The sequence below is a fragment of the Rhincodon typus genome, chromosome 20 (genome assembly GCF_021869965.1).
Source record: "Rhincodon typus isolate 14 chromosome 20, sRhiTyp1.1, whole genome shotgun sequence".
NCBI classification, from domain to species: Eukaryota; Metazoa; Chordata; class Chondrichthyes; order Orectolobiformes; family Rhincodontidae; genus Rhincodon; species Rhincodon typus.
Genome location: NC_063351.1, coordinates 38,877,827 through 38,901,740, shown reverse-complemented (window position 1 = coordinate 38,901,740; position 23,914 = coordinate 38,877,827). Strand labels below are relative to the sequence as shown.

Here is a 23,914-nt window from a genome sequence, read left to right as displayed (position 1 = left end):
TTCAGGAGGGTGCATTGTAACTGATGGAGCACCACCAGAATCAGTGCTGGACCCTTTATTCTTTTTGATCTGGATCAATGACCTGGATGAAGGGACTGATGGTATTGTAGCCAAATTTGCTGATCATTCAGAAATAGGTAGGCAGGCAATTGTGAAGAGAATACAACATCTGCAGAGTGATAGAGATAAGTTGAATGAGTGGACAAAAGAATTTGCATGCAGAATATAATGTGGGAAAATGTGAAAAATCCACTCTCACAGGAAGAATAGAAAAACAGAATATTATTTACATGGAGAGAGATTGCAAAACCCTGCAGTACAGAGGGATCCGGGTGTCCTTGTATATGAAATGTTAACGTGCATGTGCAGAAATTATTTAGGAGGGAATGTTGGCACAAAAACAGAAAATGCTGGAGAAACTCAGCAGGTATGGCAGTATTTGTGGACAGCAAAAAAACAAATTAATGTTTTGAGTCCAGCCTGGCTCTTTTTTCAGAATTGAAAGGTGTTGCAAAGCGGGTTCTTTTTAATGGCTGCTTTTGCTGGTACTGATGCATGCGTGCTTTGAACTGCTTTAAATTGAACATACAGAGATCTCGGGGGCTACGTAGCTGGGAGTGGTGGACACAGGGCGAACGATAGAGATCAGGAAGGAAATGAGACTGGGAAGGCAGATGGGAAGTGGGGAGGATGGGAAGAAAGAGAGAGAGACTGGGACAGGATAACAAGGTGGGGAGATCAGGATCTGGAAGACAACTGGAGGTGGGTGAGTGGAGCTGGGGGAGTGCAGAAGGGATACAGAGGGTTGAGAGCCTCCCAGCTCATGGGCCCTCCTCATTTCCCCCACTCTATCATCCTCATGGGTTCTGGACTCTCATTATCGCTTCTAAGTTCCCCAGCTTCTGGGCACTCATCCCTTCTCAATTTGGGGGCTCCCCACTACTCCCCCATCCCACATCTCCTCTTCCCGCCTCTGAACTCCAGATCAAAATTGTGCCTGCTTCCCTGTGCATATGCAGGCACGTTCCCAGATGAGTGCACGTGCATAGTTGCTCACAGTTTCCAGTGTTAGGAAGCAGTCTGGTTTTTTTAAAAATATACTTTTGACAGAGGCAGAAGACAAAATGGTTGTTAATGGTGGAGAAAGGGAGAAAGAGATGTAGTAAAGGTGTAAATTAAGGTGTGGTGGAGAGAAGACTACTGAAAGCAAATCAAAATGCGTGATGAGGCTTTGGGGGAAGTGGGGAGAGGTAGGGACAGAAAAAAATGGAGAATAAACGTAATATGGTCTGAAGTTATGGAATTTAATGTTGAGACCTTGAGGTTACAGTGCTTGAGTGAAAAATGAGGTGGTGTTCCTCATGCTTGCATTGTGCTTCATTGGAATATTGCAGCAGACCCAAGACAGAAATATGATCAAGAGAGCATGTAGATTTATTGAAATCATAAGCAACTGGGAGGTCAGGGTCGTTGCTACGGACAAGCGGAGGTGTTCTGCAAAGTATTCAACCATTTTACATTTGGCTATGTCAATCTAACAGACACTACATTGTTAGGACCACGTGGTAGTCTAGGTTGAAAGTAGCTTGCGATAAAGGGGTGGCTGGAAAATGAGAAACCTTCAAAAATGAGATAATGAGAGTCGAAAGACAGTATATTCCTGTTGGGTTAAAAGGCATAGCTGGTAGGTGTAGGGAATGCTGGATGACCAGAGAAATTGAGGTTTTGGTCAGGAATAAGAAGGAAGTAGCTGTCAGGGATCAATAGCAGAAATTGAGTGATTCTCTAGAAGGGTATAAAGGAATATATTTAAGAGGGAAATCAGGAGGGCAAAAAGGGGACATGAGATAGCTTTGGCAAATAGGGTTAAGGAGAATCCAGAAGGATTCTACAAATACATTAAGGACAAAAGTGTTACGAGGGAGAGAATAGGCCTCCTTCAAGTTCAGCAAGGCCACCTGTTTGTGGAACTGCAGGAGAAGGGGGAGATACTAAATGAATATCTTGCATCAGTGTTTACTGTGGAGAAGGATATAAAAGATAGAGAATGTGGGCAATAAGTAACAACATGTTGAAAAATGTCCATATTACAGAGGAGGTGGTGCTGGATGTTTTAAATGCATAAAGGTGGATAAATCTGTGGTATCTGATCAGATGTACTCTTGAACTCTGTGGGAAGCAAGGAAAGAGATTGCTGGGTCCATTGCTGATATTTGTATCATCAATAGCCACAAGTGAGGTGCCGGTTGACTGGAGGTTGGCTAACATGGTGCCATTATTTATGAAAAGTGGTAAGGAAAGACCAGGGAACTTTAGACTAGTGTGCCTGACATTGATGGTGGGCAAGTGGTTGGAGGAAATTCTAAAGGACAGGATTTACATGTATTTGGAAAGGGCATGGACTGGCTTTGTGCGTGGGATATCATGTCTCACTAACTTGATTGGGTTTTTTGAAGCAGTAACGAAGAGGATTGATGAAGGCAGAGCTGTGGAAGTAATCTTATATGGACTTCAGTAAGGTGTTTAACAAGGTTCCTCATTGTAGACTGGTTAGCAAGGTTAGATCACATGGAATAGAGGGAGAACTAGCTATTTGAATACAGAATTGGCTCGAAGGTAGAAGACGGTGTGATGGTGGAGGATTGCTTTTCAGACTGGAGGCTTGTGACCAGCAGCGTGCCGCAAGGATCAGTGCTGGATCCACTGCTTTTCGTCATGTATATAAATGATTTGCATGTGAACATAAGAGGTATGGTTAGTAAGCTTGCAGATGACACCAAAATTGGAGATGTAGTGGACAGTGAAGAAGGTTACCTCAGAGTACAATGGGATCTTGATCAGATGGGCCAATGGGCTGAGGAATGGCAGATGGAGTTTAATTTAGATAAATGTGAGATGTTGCATTTTGGGAAGGCAAATCAGGCAGGACTTATACAGTTAATGGTCAGGTCCTGGGAGTGTTGCTGAACAAGAGACCTTGGAGTGCAGGTTCATAGTTTCTTGAAAGTAGAGTCCCAGGTAGACAGGATAGTGAAGAAGACATTTGGTATGCTTGCCTTTATAGGTTGGTGCATTGAGTATGGGAGTTGGGCTGTACAGGACATTGGTTAGGCCACCATTGGAACATAGCATGCAATTCTGGCCTCCCTGCTATAGGAAGGATATTGTGAAACTTGAAGGGGTTCAGAAAAGATTTACAAGGATGTTGCCAGTGTTAGAGAGTTTGAGCTATAGGGAGAGGCTGAATAGGCTGGGGCTATTTTCTCCGGAGTGTTGGATGCTAAGGGGTGACTTTGTAGAGGTTTATAAAATCATGAGGGGCATGGGTAATGTAAATAGACAAGGTCTTTTCCCGGGGATGGGGGTTTCGAAAGCTAGAGGGCATAGGTTTAAGGTGAGAGGGGAAAGATTCAAAAAGGACTAAAGGGGCAACTTTTTCATGTGGACTGTGGTGTGTGTATGGAATAAGCTGCGAGAGGAAGTGGTGGAGGCTGGTACAATTACAACATTTAAAAGGCATCTGGATGGGTATATAAATAGGAAGGGTTTAGAGGGATATGGGCCAAATGCTGGCAATTGGGACGAGATATTTTTAGGATATCTGGTCGGCATGGACAAGTTGGACCAAAAGGTTTGTTTCAGTGGTATATATCTCTATGACTCTTAAGTGAAGTGCTGGCCTTTCATTGCAAAGGGATTGGAGAATAAAAGTTAGGAATTGCTACAACTGTACAGGGGAATTAGTGAGACCACACCCAGGTATTGGTTTGCAGTTTTAATATATGTTGGAAGCAGGTCATAGAAGGTTCAAGATGCTGATTCTGCAGGTTATTTTATGAAGAAACATTGAGCAAGTTGGGCCTTTACTCTTTGGAGTTTAGAAGAAGTGGAAGTAATCGTATTGAAATATTTAAGAGAGCGAAAAGATTGTTTCCCCAAAGGAGAGAGACAGTTTAAAAATATGGGGTCTCTAAATTAAGATGGAGATGAGAAGGAAATTATTCCCTGAGGGTTGTTAGTTGTTGTAAGTCTCTTCCCCAGTGAAGACTGCTTCATTGAATATATCCAAGGCTGAGCTAGACAGATTTTTGATCTACAAGCTGTTAAGTAGAATTACACCCAGAATCATATTAAACGTTAGAACAAGCTTGAGGGACTAAATTGTCAACTCCTGTTACTACTTATGATCTAAGGTGAGGGTGGAGATAGAGGTGGAGAATGGGGTCAGGAGTGAGTGGAAAGAGAGGGACAGCCGTAGGCGGTGAAAAGATGGAGTGGCAATTAGTGGGTGGATTTAGTGATGTCATTTCATTATGTCTAAGAAAAGCTTGATTTGCATTTCTGCAGTGTGGCTTTGTCACCTCTGGACTCCCAAGCACTTTAAACACAATCAAGTTATTTTTCAACTGTAGTCATTTGTATTAGAGGAAGCAAAAAGATCAATATTTACACATCAAGTTGCCAGGCATGTGATAATGACCAGATAATCTGTTTTCTTATCTCCACCATCCTGATCCTGTCTCTGTTTTCAGTGTCTACAGACTCTGTGTGATCTGCGAGAGACTCCGCATTTCGCCTACACTGGGGAGCTGGATCGGGCTGTGGGAATGGCAGTTGAATACATGGGGCCAGAATCTGTTCTACAGGCAGTCCCCCTACAGATTGATGGCACTGAGTGAGTGATGTACTCATGGGAAGTGAATTGATGCCTGGGGGATTAAAGAAGCATTGGCAATATGGAAAAAAAGATTGGCTAAGAGACATTAAAGCAGTATGCTACTTAAATGGACAGAGCTTGCAGCACTCAGTGTTACAAAGGGATCCAGGTGTCTTGGTACATGAATAACATAAAGTTAATAGGCAAACATCAGCAAGTGATTTGGAGGCAAATAGAATATTGGCATTTGTTGTATGGGGTCATAGTGTCATACAGCACGGAAACAGACCCTTCGGTCCAACCAGGCCATGTTGACCATAATCCCAAACCAGACTAGCCCCATATCCCTCCAAACATTTGTTATTCGTGTACTTATCTAAATGTCTTTTAAATGTTGTAACTGTACCCATATCCACCGTTTCCTCTGGAAGTTCATTTTCTCCTCTCACCTTAAAAATATGGCCCCTAGTCTTGAGCTTCCCCACCCTAGGGAAAAGACACCTGCCATTCACTCTATCTTTCCCCCTCATGATTTTATAAAGTTCTATAAGGTCATCCCTCAACCTCCTATGCTCCAATGAAAAATGTCCCAGCTTATCCAGCCTCTCCCTATAACTCAGACCTTCTGTTCCCACAACATCCTCTCCAGCTTAAAATATACTTCCTATAACAGGGCAGCCAGAAGTGGACACAGTGTCCAGAAGCAGCCTCACCAACAACTTATACAACTTCAAAATAACGTTCCAGTCCTATACTCAAAGGTCCGAGCAATGAATGCAAGTGTACTAAAGGCCTTCTTAACCACTCCATCACTATGTGACACAAACTTCAAAGAATTATGTACCTAAACGCTATCCAAGACCCCAGTTTTAACTGTGTAAGTCTTGTCCATGACGACAAGGTGCAGAGCTGGATGAACACAGCAGGCCAAGCAGCATCATAGGAGCAGGAAGGCTGACGTTTTGGGCCTAAACCCTTCATCAGAAAAAATGTCTTGTCCATGTTTGTTTTACCACAATGTAATGCCTTGTGTTTATCCAAATTAAACTCCATCTGCCAATCTTCAGCCCATGGACCCAATTGATCAAGATCTCTTAGTAATCTTAGGTGACTTTCTTCACTATCCACAATACCAACAATTTTAGTGTCATCTGCAAACTTAGTAACCATGACTTCTATTTCTGATATGAGTCATTTATATAAGTGACAAGCTAAAGTGGACCCAGTACAGATCCCTGTGGAACACTGCTGATCACAGGCCTCCAGTCCGAAAAACACCCCTTCACCATTACTCTCAGTCTTCTGCCATTAAACCAAATCTGTATCCAATTGGCAAGGTCACCCTGAATCCCTAACTTTACTCAAGTCTACCATGTGGAATCTCGTGAAAGGCTTTAGTAAAGTTGAAGTAAACAATGTCTACTGCTCTCCCCACAGCAATCTTGGTTACTTCCTCAAGAAACTCAATCAAGTTTGTTAGACACGATTTTTCTTGCACAAAGCCAAAGCCATGCTGACTATCCCAAATCATTCCTTCTTTTCCAACTGCATATATATCCTATCTTTCAGAATCACTTCCAACGACTTATGAAAATGTTTTACTACAACTCTATAGGTATTGTTTCATCTATATATGGAGTACAGTGTACAGTTTCAGTTTTTATACTTGAAACAATAATTGCTTTAGAAGAGGTTCAGATAAGGTTCACCTGACTGCTTCTTGGAATTACAGGCTTAAACGAACGTACAAATTAAGAGTGCTAAATACTACAGTCTAAAATGTTGGTTAGACCAGATTCAAGCATGTGTTTTTTTTTGGTTAGAGTTTTATTCTCTCTCAACCAACTCCCACCCACTGATTACTTGTTCTCCATACATATGCATGTAGTCAGGTTCTCATCCAATTATACTCAACTAGCATAAACATAAACTAACATCGTCTGTTCCATAGTTGCACTTGGCCTCAGGTATCACTATTAGAAGGTCATCTGACAAAGCAGCAGCTCTCTGAAAGCTTGTGATTTTAAATAAACCTGTTGGACTATAACCTAGTGTCAATGTGACTTTTGACTTGTACCTTTATAAAACACTGATTCGGCTAGAGCTAGAGTTCTGATACCCACACTGTTTTTGGCATCACATTTTAGTGCATTGAACTTTACAAGTACAGCAAACAGTAATTCTGTGCATAAATGAGAATTATTTCGAAATGTGACGTACTTGAATGGTGCATGATTCCTGGGTACAATTTCTATGCCTGCTATTTCCAAATTGCTACTGGAAATGGTCTCCCTTTATTTACTCTGATCAAACACCTCGAATTGTGTTGCACTTACTCTGTGACATGCCTTTTCTGTTAGGGAGAAGTTCGACTTTCCTCGGAGCTGGCTCATTCCTGTGATCCGAGACCATGTAAAACATACACGGCTCACCTTCTTCAACCAATACTTTCTGCCCTTGGCTGCAAGTCTGAAGAACAGAGGTACTGAGTGGGAGGGCAAGGGAGAGATGCTCAGCTAGGAGATAACTGTGAAAGGGCTTTTAGGGAGCCGGAGTGGGTGGAACATACAAACAAAGGGATTAGGCATAGTAGTAAACTACTCAGCCCGTCAAACCTACTCCCACATTCGATAAGATCAATGCAGATCAGTTTGTTCAAAATTCCCATCCACTCCCTAATAAGCTGTGATTAACTTTCCTTACAAGCATCTACCTCTGTCTTAATAATATTCAGTGTTGCTCCCTCCACTGCCTTCTAACGCAGTGTGTTCCACGTTCCTGCAGGGTCTTGGAGAAAAGAGTTGCCCTCAGATCTGTCCTAAAAGGGACACCTCTAGATTCAAAATAGCACCCTCAAGTGCTGTTCCTATAAAAGGAAATAATCTTTACACATCCACATTGTCGGGACCATTCAGGATCTTTTATACTCAAGTCAAGTCACACCTCACTCTTCTAAACTCCAGTGGAGAAAAGCCGAGCTTTTCCAACCTGTCCTCATAGGTATCCCGTGCATTTCAGGTGTTAATCTGTTAAATTTCCTTTGAACTGCGTCCAACACATTTATATTTATATCCTCCTTGTATACCTGAAGCACGACATCCTTGCTTTTATGATCAATTCCTCATGTAAAGGATAGCATTCCATGATCTGCCTCAATCGCTTGCTGTATCTGCAAACTAAAGTTTTTTTGATGTATATACCAGAATTCCTAGATCCTGTTGCAGATCAGAATTCTGCATATGTTCTCTGTTTAAGTAATAATCTGCTTTTTTTTATTCCTTTTGCCAGAGTGAAACAACTTAACGTTTCCCACATAATGCACCATCTTCATAATTTGCGCCCACTCAACCTCTGCATCCTTGTTATGTCATTTGCACAACATGCAGTCTCATTTATCTTTATATCATCTGCACATTAAGACGCTATACCTTCAGCCCCTTCATATAAAACAAGGCCCCAGCTCAGCTCTTACGGGATACCACTTGTCATAGATTGCCAGGTTGAGAAACACCAATTTTTCATTTGTTCTGTATTTTCTCATTATCTGATCAAGATCTGATTTCACATTGGAATTTTGCTCTTCTGCCTTCATTTTACTTCTTGATTTTTTTTATAGTCACACCCAAGCTTGATCCCCCATCATCCACGTTTTAGTAAACGCATGGAGCTGTGGATACTGGAAGTCTGAAACAAAGTCAGAGTGCTGGAGAAACACAGCATGTCAGGCAGCATCTGTCAGTAGAAAAACAAGAGTGAACATTTCGAATCCAGTGACCCTTCGTCAAGAAGAACCTGACATTCTTCTCTTTCCCCATATACTGAATTCTCACTTTGAGCAAAATTCCCAGATATTTTCACACCATTCCCCCCATCCCTCTCTCACACACACACACGCAAACACACACACTCTTGGTGGTCTCCCTCTCACTGACTGTGCACCCTTAATTGGAGGGAGCAGTGGGATGCTGGGGAATTCTGGCTTTGCTGTCAGCCCAGTGTGTCTAATTATTCTGTCTGTGTGTTTTGGTCCTAAATTCATTCTCTTTCTATAGCGCTTGAACTCGCACAGTCTGGACGACCCCTTGAAGCTAAACTTTATGACACATTGCAATGGCAGGTAAGGGCCAAGAGGTGAAACTAGTGACAGCAGTGAATATTTAGAAGGGAAAAGATGTGTGATTTGTTCCTGGGCTGTCTTGTACATAACTTCATTCAACATCAGCATGGTACAGTGTGCTAGATACTGCCCTTTCACCTAGAGAGCAGTCTAGTTTAGGCTGGTGAGGTGCAAGTTCTCTCTGTCTTTGTGTGGAGAGTAGGGTTCGGGGTTATTAATGCATTCACAGGATGACAAGGCAGCATTTATTGTTTATCCCTAATTGCCCTTGAGAAAATGGTAGTGAGCTGCAGCCTTAAACCACTGTCATCTATGTACTTCGGTTGCTGCCTTGGTGTTGTTGGGGAGAGAATTCTGAGATTTTGATGAAGGAATGGTGAATAGCTTGGAGTGGCACTTGCAGGTGGCGGTGTTCCATGTGCCTACTGCCCTTCTCTTGCTAGGTAAGTGGTTTTCCAAGTATGTTCCGTGAGGGTTTTTGAGATGGCCTGTGGGCTGGCCAACATGTCTGCAGCTAACACAAGTAAGCAAGCCTGACCATCATCCTCACATTCATGTGCATCACGCAATCAGACCTGCTCCCAGGTGCATGCCATGTGTAATTATTGAGCATTGTCTTCTTAGAAAACGATGATATTATGACACGTGTTAGAATGTTTCAACTAAATTTTTCTCTTTTTTTCCTGTATGAAGTAATTATATTTAATAAAAAACTTGAATGCAAATACATTTATTACATTTGGTCGTGAAGAACCAGTGAAATATTTACATTTTTCATAAATTATCATTAATTCTGATGAATCTTGATGGTGGCAAACAGAGGTAGGTGCAAGTATTACCATTTATCAGCACAAGTTTGAATGTTGTTCAGGTCTTGTTGAATGCAGCCAGAATGTTTAAGGTATCTGAGGAATCTGAAATGGTGCTATCATGCAGTCATCAATGAGCATACCTCCTATTCCTTTTTATGGCGGGAATATCATTGATGAAGCAGCTAAGATTATTGGGCCTAGGACCTCTAAGGAACTCTTCCAGTGAAGTCCTGGAGCTGAGATGATGGCCTTCAACTACAACATTTTCCTTTGTGCTAGGTATGATATGAATCCAACCAGTGGAAATATTTCCTCTGCGTATCATTCATTTCAGTTTTGCTAGAGCTCCTCGGTGCCATGCACAGTCAAATGCTGCCTTATTGTCAAGACTTATTCTCAACTCCCCTCTGGAATTAATCAATTCTCTATAGTTGAACTGAAGCTTTCCCTTGGTGTTATCCGCTGTACTCGGGCTTTAGACATTTGCTGATTACATCAATGTTTGTATCTTGTTTAGATTTGGACAATGCTGCCAGGATTCTGCACAAAACCCACAGACACAGCTGTGGCTTTTAAAGCTATTGCAAGGACCCTGGGCACAGCCATCAGTGACCGGCCAGATCTCCGACTCACCATCTGTCAGGCACTTCGCACACTCATCAGCAAAGGCTGTGAAAATGGTGAGTTGTGGCTTCGATTTCAGAGATTTTACCTGGAGAAATACTGAAGAAGCTCACAAACAATCCAGTCTTAATTGGCTTCCTATCCAATCCTCGTTTGTTCTGAGTCCAGTCGCAATCCCAATGTAAATCATGGCCGGTCCCAAATTATCAAATGGTGTTCCTGAGTTTTGCTGGCTTTGAATTGAAAGGCTTATATTCCTTGACTAGAGATGCTGCACCTGTGGAGCCTCATGCTGAATTCACTCATGAATTGAGAACGCTGTACCTTTGTTGGTCCCATCAGTTGGCAAAGCTGCACCAATGAGATGGTAGTGGCATGGCACTAATGTCACTGAACTAGTAATCTTGAACCCCAAGTTAATGCTTTGGAGGACATGGTTTCAAATCCTACCATGGTAGATGGTGACACTTGAAATCAGTAAAAGTCTTGAATTAAAATTGAGTTTTTTGGCAACCATGCAACCACTTGATCCAGTTCACTCCAATCTTTTGAAGAAGGATATCTTCCGGTTTTACCCGGCCTACGTGTGACTTCAGACCCGCAGCAATGGTGTGATTCTTAACTACCTCTGAAATTACCTAGCAAGTCTCCTCAAGATCAAGGGGAACTAGGAATGTGCAACAAATGCCATCCTTGCTAGCAACTCGTACATTCCATATAAGAATAAAAACAACTTTGCCAGCAGATGGGAGAGCTGCTCCCCCTGATCCCTGGGACCGTGCGGGCGGGAGAGCTGCCCCAGCCCCCCCTCCCTGGGCCCTGATGTTGGGAGAGCTGCCCCCTGGGTCTGACCCTTCTTCAGGGAGGAAACTCACTCAGTGCAGCAAAGAGTGATTCTCTGCTGGTCATTTGGTGGCTGCAGGGCTGATTCTGGTTGAGAGGTAGACCTGTACAGCTGCACTTTCTGTGGGGCAGGAGGAGGCTTGAATTTGTGTTGATGTGAACGCATACCATTTGTTTTTTATTCTTCCAGAGATTGATCGGGCTGAAGTGAGTCGATTTGCCAAGAACTTCCTGCCAGTTCTGTTTAATGTTTATAGCACAGAACCAGCAAGTGGAGAGAGTGCAGCCTACAGGCTGCCTGTGTTGGACACTATCAAAGTATACTTGACCCTAGCTGACCAGCAGGTGAGTTTGTTGATATCAACTTGGAAACATCATTAATCATCTCTGATTTGGCCAATCTGAAATCTGAGTAAACTGTCTTCTAATTTCAGGATGTGACTGGGCCTTGAGTTCACACTTTTATTTGCTCATACTGGCACTTTCCGATCTTCGAGTTGTACTCTGAGCTGGGATTGTGATTAATTTTCTGAAAGGGATTGGGTTTGTTGATGTATCTGCCCAGATATTGAGTACAGATTAATAGACTGCTACGTTGACTAATGCCCTGCTACTGTTTGACAGCTGGTGTGTGGATTTCTGGACAAAGCCACTGAGAAGCTGAAGAATGCAGAGAGTTCAGAGTTCACGCGGTAAGGAGAGCACCACCAAAAGGCTGGTCTGTCGACCATGTCCTCGCCCCAGACCAGAGGCATGAGGGCATGTTTTCTGGCTTCATACTCTTCAGTGCAGCCAATGGTTTCAAAGAAAAAAGTATTTTGAATCAGTCTGCTCAGACATTTCCAGTGCAAGTAGGGCTTGAGCCCAGACTTCCTTGCTTAGAGGCAAGGTCACTGCCACTGCAACACATTCCCATTTGTCGATGGTGTAACTCTGAATGTACTGGTTGCAGTGTTTTGGTTGATAAATAGTCATCAAATGAAATCATTGTGTGCTTCATTAAATTAGAATTGACCCAATATTTCTTAAAAAGATTAAAATTTCCAGAGTTGAGACTGAAGCTGTTTACTTTCCAAGATTACAATAAGACAGTTATACACTCAATGTTCTGGTTTCCAATAGGTTGTCACTTATGGATCTGATTGTGGCTATGGCACCCATGGTTGATGAGCTCAGCATGAATAACGTTTTCCAGACCATCCTCCCATTCTTGCAGGTAAAGTGATGTTATAGGTCTCTACTTGACTGAACCATAGCCATGATGAGCATGTTATTTACCTGATTTAAAATAATTGACTACAGGAGTAGTCATGTCCAAAATGTGTTGGTGCAGCCTGTGAGTTGACAGGTTTGAGAGAGTAGGAATGTTTTGATAAAATGGAATTACTGGAAACTCTGGTGTCTTTCCAGTGCTGGAGAGGACCCTTAGTCTAAGAGCAGTAGAGAATTTTTTTGGTGTGACTGAGATGTTTTCTTAATGCCAGAGAAGAGTTTCTGGGATTTGGTAGGTGGGGTCAGTCTTCTGGAATCCTACAGAAATACAGTTACTTTGGAGCATTGAGTCGGCAGAATCTTGCTGGTACTTGCTATGGTGAGGAGAGTAGAGTGGGTAGTGGATGTGGTAGGGCACAGGCCAGAAAAGTCAAGCAGTGACTCGAAGCAGTTTTTGTAGCTACATGCCTTAAAAAGTGAGAGTATAGGCGTAGGAGTGGGTCGTTCAGCTCATTGACGCTGATCAATACAATCGTAGCTGATCGCGCACTTCAGTGCCTTTTAATCACTCTATCCCCATAACACTGTACACACTGGTAATCAGAAATAGCTCAATCTCTACCTTAAACGTATTTAAAAACAGGTGACACGTTTTCACAGACTATTCCCACTGTGAATATGAACATGGAAATTTAAAATTGAAATGCAAGAATAAGGACAGAATGGCTTGAAAGTAAGTCCTGATTAAATTATTAATATAAATATTAAAGATAGAATAGAATGTGTAATTTCAAAATTACATGGTCATGTTCAAGTTGGCACCATACCATTAACCCGCCTATCCTCCAACCCCTTTCACCTTAACCTGCATTGGACCACGTTAAGGTGTACTAGTCGCTTTATTTGTCTGACGGCGTCATAGTTAACAGAGACATAGTTAACATTTCAAAACTAGTTCTGATGAAAGGTCATCAACTCAATTCTTTCTCTCTACAGATGCCAACAAACTTGCTGAGATAGTTCAGATTTTCAGCATCCACTCTGTTTTCTGTTGGCATAACCTTAAATTTAGAGCTGGAGCATTCAAGGTTGATGTCAGGAAGTATCCCTTTACTTGAAAGGATTTGGAATTCTGGAATTTACTCCCTTAAATAGCTGTTAAGGCTGAGACCAGTTGAAAATTCAGTATTTAAGAAATTGGGGAAATGACTTAAAACCCAGAACTTGATTTGGTAAGATTTTTTAAGTATGGAGCTAAGCCTGGTAGATGACATTAAGTTACCTATCAACCATGACGTAATTAAGTGGTGAAAACTTGAGGGACTGAATGACCTCTTTCTGTTCCTGCTCGTACCTGAGTGATCCATCTATGCTGTTTTCCTCTTTCTATGTCAGAGCAAAGATCATCATATCCAGAAGAAGGCCTATCGGATCCTTGAGGAGATGTGTGGTGGGGAGAAGGAAGCGTGCAGGCACTTTGTTCATAAACATTTGGAGGTGATGAAAGAAACACTGCTGGGATCTCTGAAGACTGCAGCCTCTCCTGCAAAGAGGGTTAGTGTGCCACTGAAAGGAGCAGTCTTCCAGTCTATGTAAATGGGCTATTGAGACAATTGTGGAGCCTAGTTTTTGTGGTGATTCACTCTAGATTTCTGCTCTCTCTCCATCCAGCCAAGATTGAAATGTCTGATTCATATTGTCAAACAGCTGTCAGTGGAACATCAGCAATTCATTGTTGCATTGCTTCCTGAGGTAGGACACAATCAATTATTCAAATCATTTATTTTCCATCTCGCTGTCTGCTGATATGCTGTGGGAGTGCTGTCTTGTTGCAGGGTATTGTGTTTTAAGTTGAAGCATTCCCCAGTTGGAGTGTGTTGCATCCCAAACCTTTTCCAACTGTGACCCAATTTTGAGGCATGAAAATTGCCACGACTTTGCTGAGAGATCAGGGCTTTCATCTTTAGGGATTTTGAAAATCATATCTTCTTGAGGCAGGGAGCAGGTCTGTTACGTCACTCTCACCAATAAAAAATAGTTGGAATTTAAAGGAACCTCAGAAGCCTTGTTGGAGCTTCATGGCAGCCTTTGCTACCCCAGCAGCTCATGAATGCCCTGGGCTCATGAGCTGCAGTTTGGGAAGTACAGTCTGAGAACATCCTGTGAGATGTGCTATGAGGAGCAGAGACTCCCCTGTTGTCAGTATTAAGATCCCGCCGTCCCCCCCACAACCCCAGGAACCAAAATCATAAGAAATAAACTATGGTTGTAGGTTGTACTTGGTGCTGTCTCTGTTGCTAACTTAAAGACTGGCAACCGTTATGCTAGAACTGTAAGGTTGTATGCACTGGAAATGTATAAACAGCCTTGGTCTCTTTTTGTTGAAAAGAGAAGGCCAAAGGTGATCTAATAGAAGTCCTTAACATTATGAAAGTTTATTTTGTTAGAGCAGACACAAAGAATGTTTGCTCTTATGGGAAAATTACAATGAGCTGCCCTGAATGAAAAGTCAACAAAGGCCTTTTGTGGCGCAGTGGTAGTGTCCTTATCTGTAGGCCAGAAGGGCCAGGTTCAAGCCCCACGTGCTCAAAAAGTGTGTAATTACACTCTGAACATGTTTATTAGAAAATAGCTAGTATATTCAACAAGAAATCCAACAGAGAATTCAGAAGATATATATTGACCATCTGGACTGCAGCAATTTAAGAAGGCACCATAACCCACCTTCCCAGGGACAATTGGGAATGGGTACTAAATGGTGGCCTAGCAATGCCTATATCCCATGAAAAAATTAATGAGTGAACAAAATAGTCGTAATTAAGAAGTAAAACTCTTTAAAGGAGGAGATGGCAGAGGTACTCTTGTACCTACTTAATAGTTCGTTAGAAAAGTAGTGCAGAGCACTGGTTGATAGCCCATGTTTTACCTGTGTTTTGGAAAAGAGAGAGCCCATCTTTGGAGAGCTAATGGACTCCCTACAAAAGTAGAGAATAGAAAATTGAGAAATGGAAAATAATGTGATAAATAGTGAGCATAAATATCAGATGGAAAAATCTTGCTTGATCGACCTCATTAAATTCTTCGAACAGGTGACGCAGTACACATGGATTATGTGGTAAATACAATTTACCTGAATTTTCTTTGATAAAATGTGTACAATAGCTTAATGATTAATGGTGGAGTCAGGAGACAAATAACAATATTATCATTTAGCTAGCTGCAGGACCAAAAGAGCAAGGAGGATAAAGAATGACTGTTTCAAGTGGCAGTAGGCAGAAAGTGAAGCCGTACAGGAATCAGTGACAGAATCACTGCAGTTCACAATTAATAATTTAAACTTTGGAAATGAAAATTCAATTTCTAAGTTTCTGTATGACAACGAATAGGTGTGGTATGATAAGAATACACGGCAACAAAGGGATCAGGAGTACAAATGCACAAATCATTGGAAATAGCAAGACTATTGAAAGCAAACCAAGCCCTTTGGGTTTATTTCTGAAAACAAGTTCTGCTAAACTTGTATCAAGCGTTAGTCAGCCCACATTTGAGCTGTTGTGCACAATCTAATCTTTTTAATTATAAAAATAGTAGGGATATTGGCTAGGATGCAAATAATTTTGAGAACTAAAATGTCTCTCTCTTTCCCTTGAAAGAGAAATGTATAGAAAAATGATGTAAGGCTTTGATAAAGTAGATATATATTTACAAATGAGTGCTGAGAATATGGTCCTCATTATCACAAGGAAATGTTAATGCCAGTAAAATAAATACTTTTCAAGGAAGATGAGAAGGTACAAAGGAATGAAGGGTCATAGTCATTTTAAGTGAGGAAGGATGGAAAGAGATTCAAGTGATGCATGAATTCCAGCCCATACTGATTGGGCCTACTGGCCTGTTTCTGCAGTGTAAATTTTATGTAATTTTTTAGTGTGGCTAAAGTAGAACTAACTGAATCAGAGAGAAACCCATTTGCTTGAGCAGAGACAGTTCCGTGTCATAATGTAGGAATCCAAGTTGAATTTCAGGAATGCAGTAATATTAAGACTGGCCCTATGCACCGTTGTACGGATTGTTATTTCACGATGTTGATTGTTGACATGTCATGGAATTAATTCAGAAAACTTTTTAATCTGAAGGTTATAATCTGCATGAAAGAGGTCTCCATTGGAGCTCGTAGAAATGGCTACACCTTATTAGTTGAGTTCGGACGGGCCTTTTTGAGGTTCTATGAAGACTCAAGAGGTGAGTTTGTATCCTTGGTCTCATCCATCCCTAGTAGTAAACCATTTCTGCCTTGGTTCTTAAATTTATGTTAATTAGATGTGCGGTATTTGCTGGACTATGGGCCAGTTGGGGTCATGGTATTGTGGAACATTCCCCAAGCACACTGATGTATCTTGTCAGTATTCTTGAGGGACCAAAAGAAAGAGAAACATGAGTGTAAAATTCCTAATAAGCTGTGTTTATTTTGTAGAGGCTGTTGGCCAGTACCTGGCATTAGTATATGCTGGTTTAACCGGATCCGTTACAATGATCAGCTGCACCGTTCTTGCACTCACTCGGCTCGTGTTTGAATTCAAAGGTACAGAATGAGAAATGTAAAGATTTAGCTGAAGCCAATATATCTGAATCCTTCCCTCCTATTCTTGAGTATCAGTGAGTGAAGTTTGTCAGTCATCTGTAAAAATGTGAGACCATTATGTTCCTGCTTAACTGTGTTATTTTCTATGTTGGAATGGTCCAGTCAGTGGATCTGTCTTGTGCATCGTGCTCCTTGAAACATGATTAGTCTTGGATGCAGTGTGAAATGTTCATTTGTGTGGCTTGTTGAACCAATCTTTCTTGGAACAGCAGGGAATGTTGGATTGAGAGAATTCGGTAGATACCACTGTGTAGGACACTTCTTGGGGAAATGGAAAAGAGCCAAAGGAAGTGGCCATCAGCAGGATCTGTTGGAGCTCGAACCCACAGGGACAAATGATTCTGATTTTCTCCCTCTTGCCCTCAGATCAAATGGACATTTCCACTATTGAACAGCTGCTTCAAAACATCTGCCTCCTGCTGCAGTCCAAAACACGTGATGTTATCAAATCGGCTCTGAGTTTTATCAAAGTTATTCTGTTCATCATGGATACGAAGGTTCTGGCTCAGCAGCTGCAGGTCCTGGTGAGTAATACTAGTCAAAGCTGTAATCACACTTGCAGTGCCCTGGCAGCATAACAGCGTCCCCAATTCCCAACTGTGTGGTGTTGCTATTCCAAGGACTAGTGATTGCAGATGAAAGAAACTGTATTCTTAGCCTCCCTCATCCTGCATCTCTAGCTGCCCTTGCCCCACTCTCCCAGTCAAACTATATGCGCAAGAGTAACATGGAAGGTGTATTTGCTGAGTGCGTCTGGGATTGTTTTTTAGAGCAGTGCATTATGGAACCTACCCAGAACAGGCTAATTTAGATCTAGAAATGTGTGATGACGATGGATTTATAAGAGGTCTTGTATATAAGGATCCTTGGTGGGGTTAACAATCACAACATAGAATTTCAAATACGGCTTAAGGGAGAGCAGCTCTGGTCTCAACTTCTGAGGAGCAAATACAGAGCCATAAAGAAAGAGTTCTTTAAACTGGCTGAGAAAATAGATCATGGAGATAGTCAATGGATGATCAGTGGCAGACATTTAAGCAGTTATTTCATAAAACACTTAAAAAAAAAAAAAAAAAAAAAAAAAAAAAAATTACTGGTGAAAAAGGATGACTGGAAGAATGACCACTTGTGGTGAACAAAGGCAATCGAGGAGAGTATTCATTTGAAAAAAAGACATACAAAGTTGTGCAAACTAGTTGTAGATCAGACAATTGGTATTTTTTAAGAACAAGCAACAAATGATTAAAAGCTATAAAAAAGCATAAAATTGATTATGAAAGTAAATTGGCAAGAAATATAAAAGCAAACAGCAATAGCTTCTACAAGTATATAAAAAGAGAGTAGTTGAAAGTGAGTGCGGGACCCTTGGAAGATGCAACTGGTGGAATTAATAATGGGGAACAGGGAAATTGCAGATAATTAAACCAGTATTTTGCATTGGTGTTCATATTGGGGGACACCATAAATATCCCAAAGACAATAAATAAGCAAGGTCTAATGGGAGGAAAGATTTTTTTAAAGCCTCCATCATGAGGAAAAAATGTAGTTGATAAACTAATGGGACAAAAGGCAGACAAGTCCCTAGGACCTGACGGCCTGTATCTGAGTTATCAAGGAAGTGGCTGCACAGTTTATGGAGGTATTGGTTGAAATAATCTGGAGCTCAACTTGATTCAGGAATGTTCCAACAGATTGGAAGGCCACAAACGTGACACCCCTGTGCAAGATAGGAGAGAGACAGGAAGAAGTTAACTATAGGCCAGTTAACCTAACATCTGTCATTGGGAAATGCTAGAGTCCATTATTCGGGAAGAAATAGCAGGCTATTTAGAAAATCTTAATGCAATCAAACAGAGTCAGTATGGTTTTGTGAAAGAGAAATCATGTTTGACAAATTTGCCAGGATGAGGATATAACAAGCAGATTTGATAGAGATGAACTAATAGATGTGGTGTATTTGGGTTTTCAGAAGGCATTTGATAAGGTGCCACATAAAACGTTATTGCAAGAGAGGTGCTCCTGGTATCAAGGTTAATGTGTTAGCAGGGACTGAGGATTGGTTAACACAGAAGATAGTTGGGATTAATGGATTCTTTCCAGCTTGGAAAGATGTAACTATTGAAGTACCACAAGTATCAGTCCTAGAGGCATGTAGATTTTTGAAATATCGGGGAATTGAGGGTTATGATGAGCTGGAGCAAAGAGTTGAATTTAGTTGGTGAAGGCTTAAGAGCCAAATGGCCTACACCTCTTTGTCTTCCCTTTTCTGCCTCCCTCTCATCCTTCCACTCCATTATTGCTCTTCTTCCTTTCCCTCCACTTTTCTCTCATCCATTTCTACTGAATTCTGTTTCTTTCATAGGAATTTTATTTGCACAGAAAGCCATTCAGCACATTGTTTGTACTAACGATCCAAATGAACAGTTCACCTAGTTCTATTCTCCTGCCGTCTCCCCTTAAGCCATCATGTTCTTCTTTCTCAAATTAACTGTCTAGCTGTCTTCTAAATGCACCAATTATGCCTGCCTCCACCATACTCCCAGGCAGGGAATTCCAGACCCTGACTACTCATTGTGTGTAAAAGCCTTTTTTCATATTGCTTTTGTATTGGCAGATGGAGAGTATTGGCAATATGCGGGATGATATGAGACGGCATTTCCGTGTAAAATTGAAAAATATCTTCACAAAATTCATACGCAAGTTTGGGTAAGTGCAGAGCCGTAATTACAGGAACATTTTCGCTGCAGGCAGAGCTGAATGTAGTTTCACATTGGCCATATGATTGGTGGTGGACAGTTGAGCAATGAACAGGAGGTGTCCACAGTGGAGGAGCCCAGCAGATCAGTGCAAAAGGCAAGTCTGAGGCATTTGTATCTTCTTTCCGTCAAAAGTGCTAAGTGGACAATCTATCTTGGCCATCTCCTCTTGATGTTTCCAGCATTAAATTACCTAGCCTTCAAACAAGGCTCCAATACTGCAATGTCTTTATCGGCCCTGACGACATTCCAACAATAGTAAAATGTAACATGGAATATAGGAGGGGGATTAGGCCACTTGGCCCTTGAAGTCTGTTCCACCATTTGACATGATCATGGCAGATCGTCTGATTCAGTACCTCGTTCCTGCTTTCTTCCCATTTCCTTTGATCTTAAAACTATATCTAATTCCTTCTTAAAACCATTCAGTGATTTGGCCTCAACTGCTTTCTGTGGCTTACCACTCTCTGGGTATAGAAATTTCTCCTCCTCTCTGTTCTAAATGCCTTGGCTCATATCCTAAAACTATGACCCCTAGATCTGGATTCCTTGTCATCGGTCACATCCTTCCTGTATTCACCCTGTCCAGTCCTGTTAGAATTTTATAGTTTTCTATAAGATCTAACCCCACATAATTTTTCTGAACTCCAGTGAATATAGATCTAACCAATCTAATTTCTCTCTATATTTCCGTCCTATCATCTCAGGAATCAGTCTGCATTTTCTCCATTTCCAGAACATGTTTACCCTGACAGGGAGACCAAATTCATCCAAAATGCAGTCTTAGCAAGGCCCTTCACAGTTGAAGTAAGACATTCCCTGGTCCTGTACTGGCATTCTCTTGCCATGAAGGCTAATATACCATTTGCCATACCTGTTGCACCTGCATGCTTACTTCTAGTGACTGGCGTATAAGGATCCTAGGTCTCATTGCACCTTCCCTTTCCCAACCTATCATTGTTCAAACAATGTGCCTTCCTGTTTTTGCTACAAAATGGAAACCACCACATTTATCCATATTATATCCCACCTACCATGCATTTGCCCACTTATTCAACTTATCCAAGTCACACTAAAGCATCTCTACATTTCTGCCCCTACACCTCCCCCCCCCACCCCCTTTCCAGGCCCCAAGAAAACCTTCCACATCAAACAGATGTTCACCTGGACATCTGGTAATGTGGTATACTGTATCCGCTGTTCCTGATGTGGCCTCCTCTACATTGGGGAAACCAGTCGTCCGAGGATGGAATCGAACCCGGGTCCCTGGCGCTGTGAGGCAGCAGTGCTAACCACTGAGCCACCGTGCTGCCCGTATTCTCACCCATGCCGTGTTCTCTGAATTTCAGGTTGATGATCATGGGTGATTCCGCAGGGAGCTTTCAAATCTTCAAGCTGTTGCGTCAACAGCCAAATTCCTTCTCACAGGAAACACAGTCCAAAGCCCTATTCATTTATTCCAGTTTTTTGTATCCTACCAGTTCTCTGTCTGTGTCAGTACTTTATCCCAGTCCCATGTGCTTTAATCTTACATGCTGATCTCTTTTATGTGGGACCTTATTGAAAGCCTTCTGAAAGTTCCAGTAAACCACATTCACTGCCCTCCCCCATCAACTCTACTAGTTACATCCATGAAAAATTTCAGTAGATTTGTCAAGCATGGTTTCCCTTTCAAAAATCCATGCTGACTGTCAGATCCTATCCTGGTTTCCAAGCACTCTGCTATTAAATCTTCTATAATGGACCCCTAGCATTTTCACTGACTACCGATGTTAGTCCAACCAGTCTATAATTCCATTTTCTCTCTTCACCTTTTTTAAATAGTGGGGTTACATTAGCTGCCCTCCAGTCCATTCGAACTATTACAGAGTCTGTAGAACTTGAAAGATGATTATCAATGCATCCGTTGTTTTTAGGGCCATATTTCCTTATGTGCTTTGGGATATAGATTATTGAGCTCTGATGTTTTATTGACCTTTAATCCCAACAATTTCCCAACACCATTTCCCTTCTAATACCGCTTTCAGTTCCTTCCACTCCCTGCATTCTAACAACATTTTTGGGACATTATTTGTGTCCTACTGTGTGAAGACAGAACCAAAATATGTATTTAATTGATCTGCCATCTCTTTTCTCATTATAATTTCCTGTTTCTGGCTGCAAGGGATCTACATTTGTCTTTGCTATTCTTTTTCTCTTAACACACTGTTTGTAAAAGGTCCTATTGGTATATGTCCCGCATATTGTGTTCCCCCGCCCCCAAGCCCAACCCCAACCCCAACCCCAATCCCGATCAATCCCTTTGACCTTTACTGAAATCTAAACTGCTCTGAGTCTGTAGGTCAGTTGCTTTTTATTTTGTTGATTTTTAAGCCCCTTCCTTTGATCTAATACTAGCTTTAATTTCCCTTGTTAGCCGTGTTCAGGCCCACTGTTCTCATTTTATTTGAGGACTTGTGCTCCAGAATTAGCAATGCCTCTAACCAAGCTGTACCAGCGCAGCTACAGTACTGGTACCTACCCAGTGATGTGGAAAACGGCAAAAGCGTGTCATTTACAAAAAAATGCAGGGCAAATCCAATCCAGTCAATTATTGCCCCATCAATCTCTCAATCATCAGGAAACTGATGGAAAGTATCAACAAAGTGCTATCAAGCAGCACTTCCTTAGCTCACCAATTCACTTTGGTTCCACCAGTGCTCCAAGCCTCTTCACAACCATGGTCAAAACTTGAACTGGGCTGAACTCCCATCGAGGAGGTGAGAGTGCTGCCCTTGATATCAAAGCAGCATTGGACCAAGTATGGCATCAAGGAGTCCTGGCAAAACTGGAGTCAGTGGGAATCAGGGAAAACTGTCTGCTGCTCAAGAGTCAGACCTGACACAAAGGAAGATGTTTGAGGTTGTTGGAGGTTAATCATCTCCATCTCAGAACATCACTGTGGGAATTCCTCAGGGTAGTGTCCTTGGCTAAACTGTTTTCTGCTGCTTCAACAATGACCTTTCCTTCCTCATTAGGTCAGATTTTGCTGATGATTGCTCATCAGGCTTGGGTTGACTGGTGACAAGTAATGTTTTCCCTGTAAGCTGCCAGGTAGTTACCATCTTTGACAAGAGAATCTAACCATCTTCTTTTGACATTCAGTTATGTGAACATCACTGAATACCATTGACCAGCTGTATGAATATATTGAAAAGAACAAATGCTGGAGATCACAGGTGGTCAGACAGCATCTATGGAGTGAGAGCAAGCTAACATTTTGAGCCTAGATGACTCTTCATCAGAACTGAAGTGAAGTCTGGAAGTGGCAGCATTTATGCTGTAGTTGGGGGGTGGGGTGTAGAGTGCTGGGGGAGAAAAGATGTTGATAGTTGATAAATATAATGACTACCAAAGGGCTGGGTGTGGCATTAGTAGTGAATTGATTACAGCTTTGAGAAGGAATGATGCACTAAATGCAGCATCAAATAAAGCCATATGTGTTGAGGTTAGAAACGAAAAAATTACAGAAGCACTAATAGGCAACCCTGAAATAATGGGCAAGTGTTGGAGGAGCAAATATGATGTCAAGTTTCTAAATGAAAAGCAATAGGGTAGTAATAGTTGGACACTCAACTAACTAAATATCAGCAGGTGTACGAACGGTGTGTAAGAACATTGGTTGGCACTGCTGCCTCACAGCGCCAGGAACCCGGGTTCGATTCTACCCTCGGGCGAGTGTCTGTGTGGAGTTTGCACATTCTCCCCGTGTCTGTGTGGGTTTCCTCCGGGTGCTCTGGTTTCCTCCCACAGTCCAAAGATGTGCAGGCTGGGTGGATTGACCGTGCCAAATTGCCTGTAGTGTTGAGGGATGTGTAGCTTAGGTGGGTTATAGGGGGATGGGTCTGGGTGGGATGCTCTAAGGGTCATTGTGAACTTGTTGGGCTGAAGGGCCTGTTTCCATACTGTAAGGATTCAATGATGATGAACATAGAGCACAAAATTATTGAATTGCATTCAAGAAAACTATTTTAGCCAATACATAATGAGCCCAACAAGACAGAGTGCAATTCTAGATTTAGTCTTCGGAAGCTGGGCAGGTGGATGAAATAGCAGTAAGTAATCATTTTGAAAATGGTGATGGAAATACAGGTGATTCAGCATCATTGTGGAAAGGGATGAAGATAGAACAGGAATAATCTAAATTTGGAGAAGGTAAATTTTACAAAGCTGATCTGGCAAAACTGGACTAATTACAGCTACTTGAAGGCA

The 23,914-nt window shown here is 41.8% G+C and overlaps 1 protein-coding gene across 1 annotated transcript in view; it reads left to right on the top strand.

Moving 5' to 3' along the window:
- The window catches only part of rrp12 (ribosomal RNA processing 12 homolog), a 57,836-nt gene that overhangs the window by 20,788 nt on the left and 13,134 nt on the right, over window positions 1–23,914 (top strand). The window contains exons 14-26 of the mRNA XM_020512129.2: window positions 4,533–4,675; window positions 7,018–7,139; window positions 8,710–8,774; window positions 10,104–10,266; window positions 11,244–11,398; window positions 11,678–11,745; window positions 12,176–12,269; window positions 13,661–13,819; window positions 13,937–14,017; window positions 16,402–16,507; window positions 16,740–16,847; window positions 17,274–17,431; window positions 19,522–19,613. Coding sequence (XP_020367718.2) covers window positions 4,533–4,675; window positions 7,018–7,139; window positions 8,710–8,774; window positions 10,104–10,266; window positions 11,244–11,398; window positions 11,678–11,745; window positions 12,176–12,269; window positions 13,661–13,819; window positions 13,937–14,017; window positions 16,402–16,507; window positions 16,740–16,847; window positions 17,274–17,431; window positions 19,522–19,613 — 1,514 coding nt within the window. The remainder of the gene's footprint in view (window positions 1–4,532; window positions 4,676–7,017; window positions 7,140–8,709; window positions 8,775–10,103; window positions 10,267–11,243; window positions 11,399–11,677; window positions 11,746–12,175; window positions 12,270–13,660; window positions 13,820–13,936; window positions 14,018–16,401; window positions 16,508–16,739; window positions 16,848–17,273; window positions 17,432–19,521; window positions 19,614–23,914) is intronic.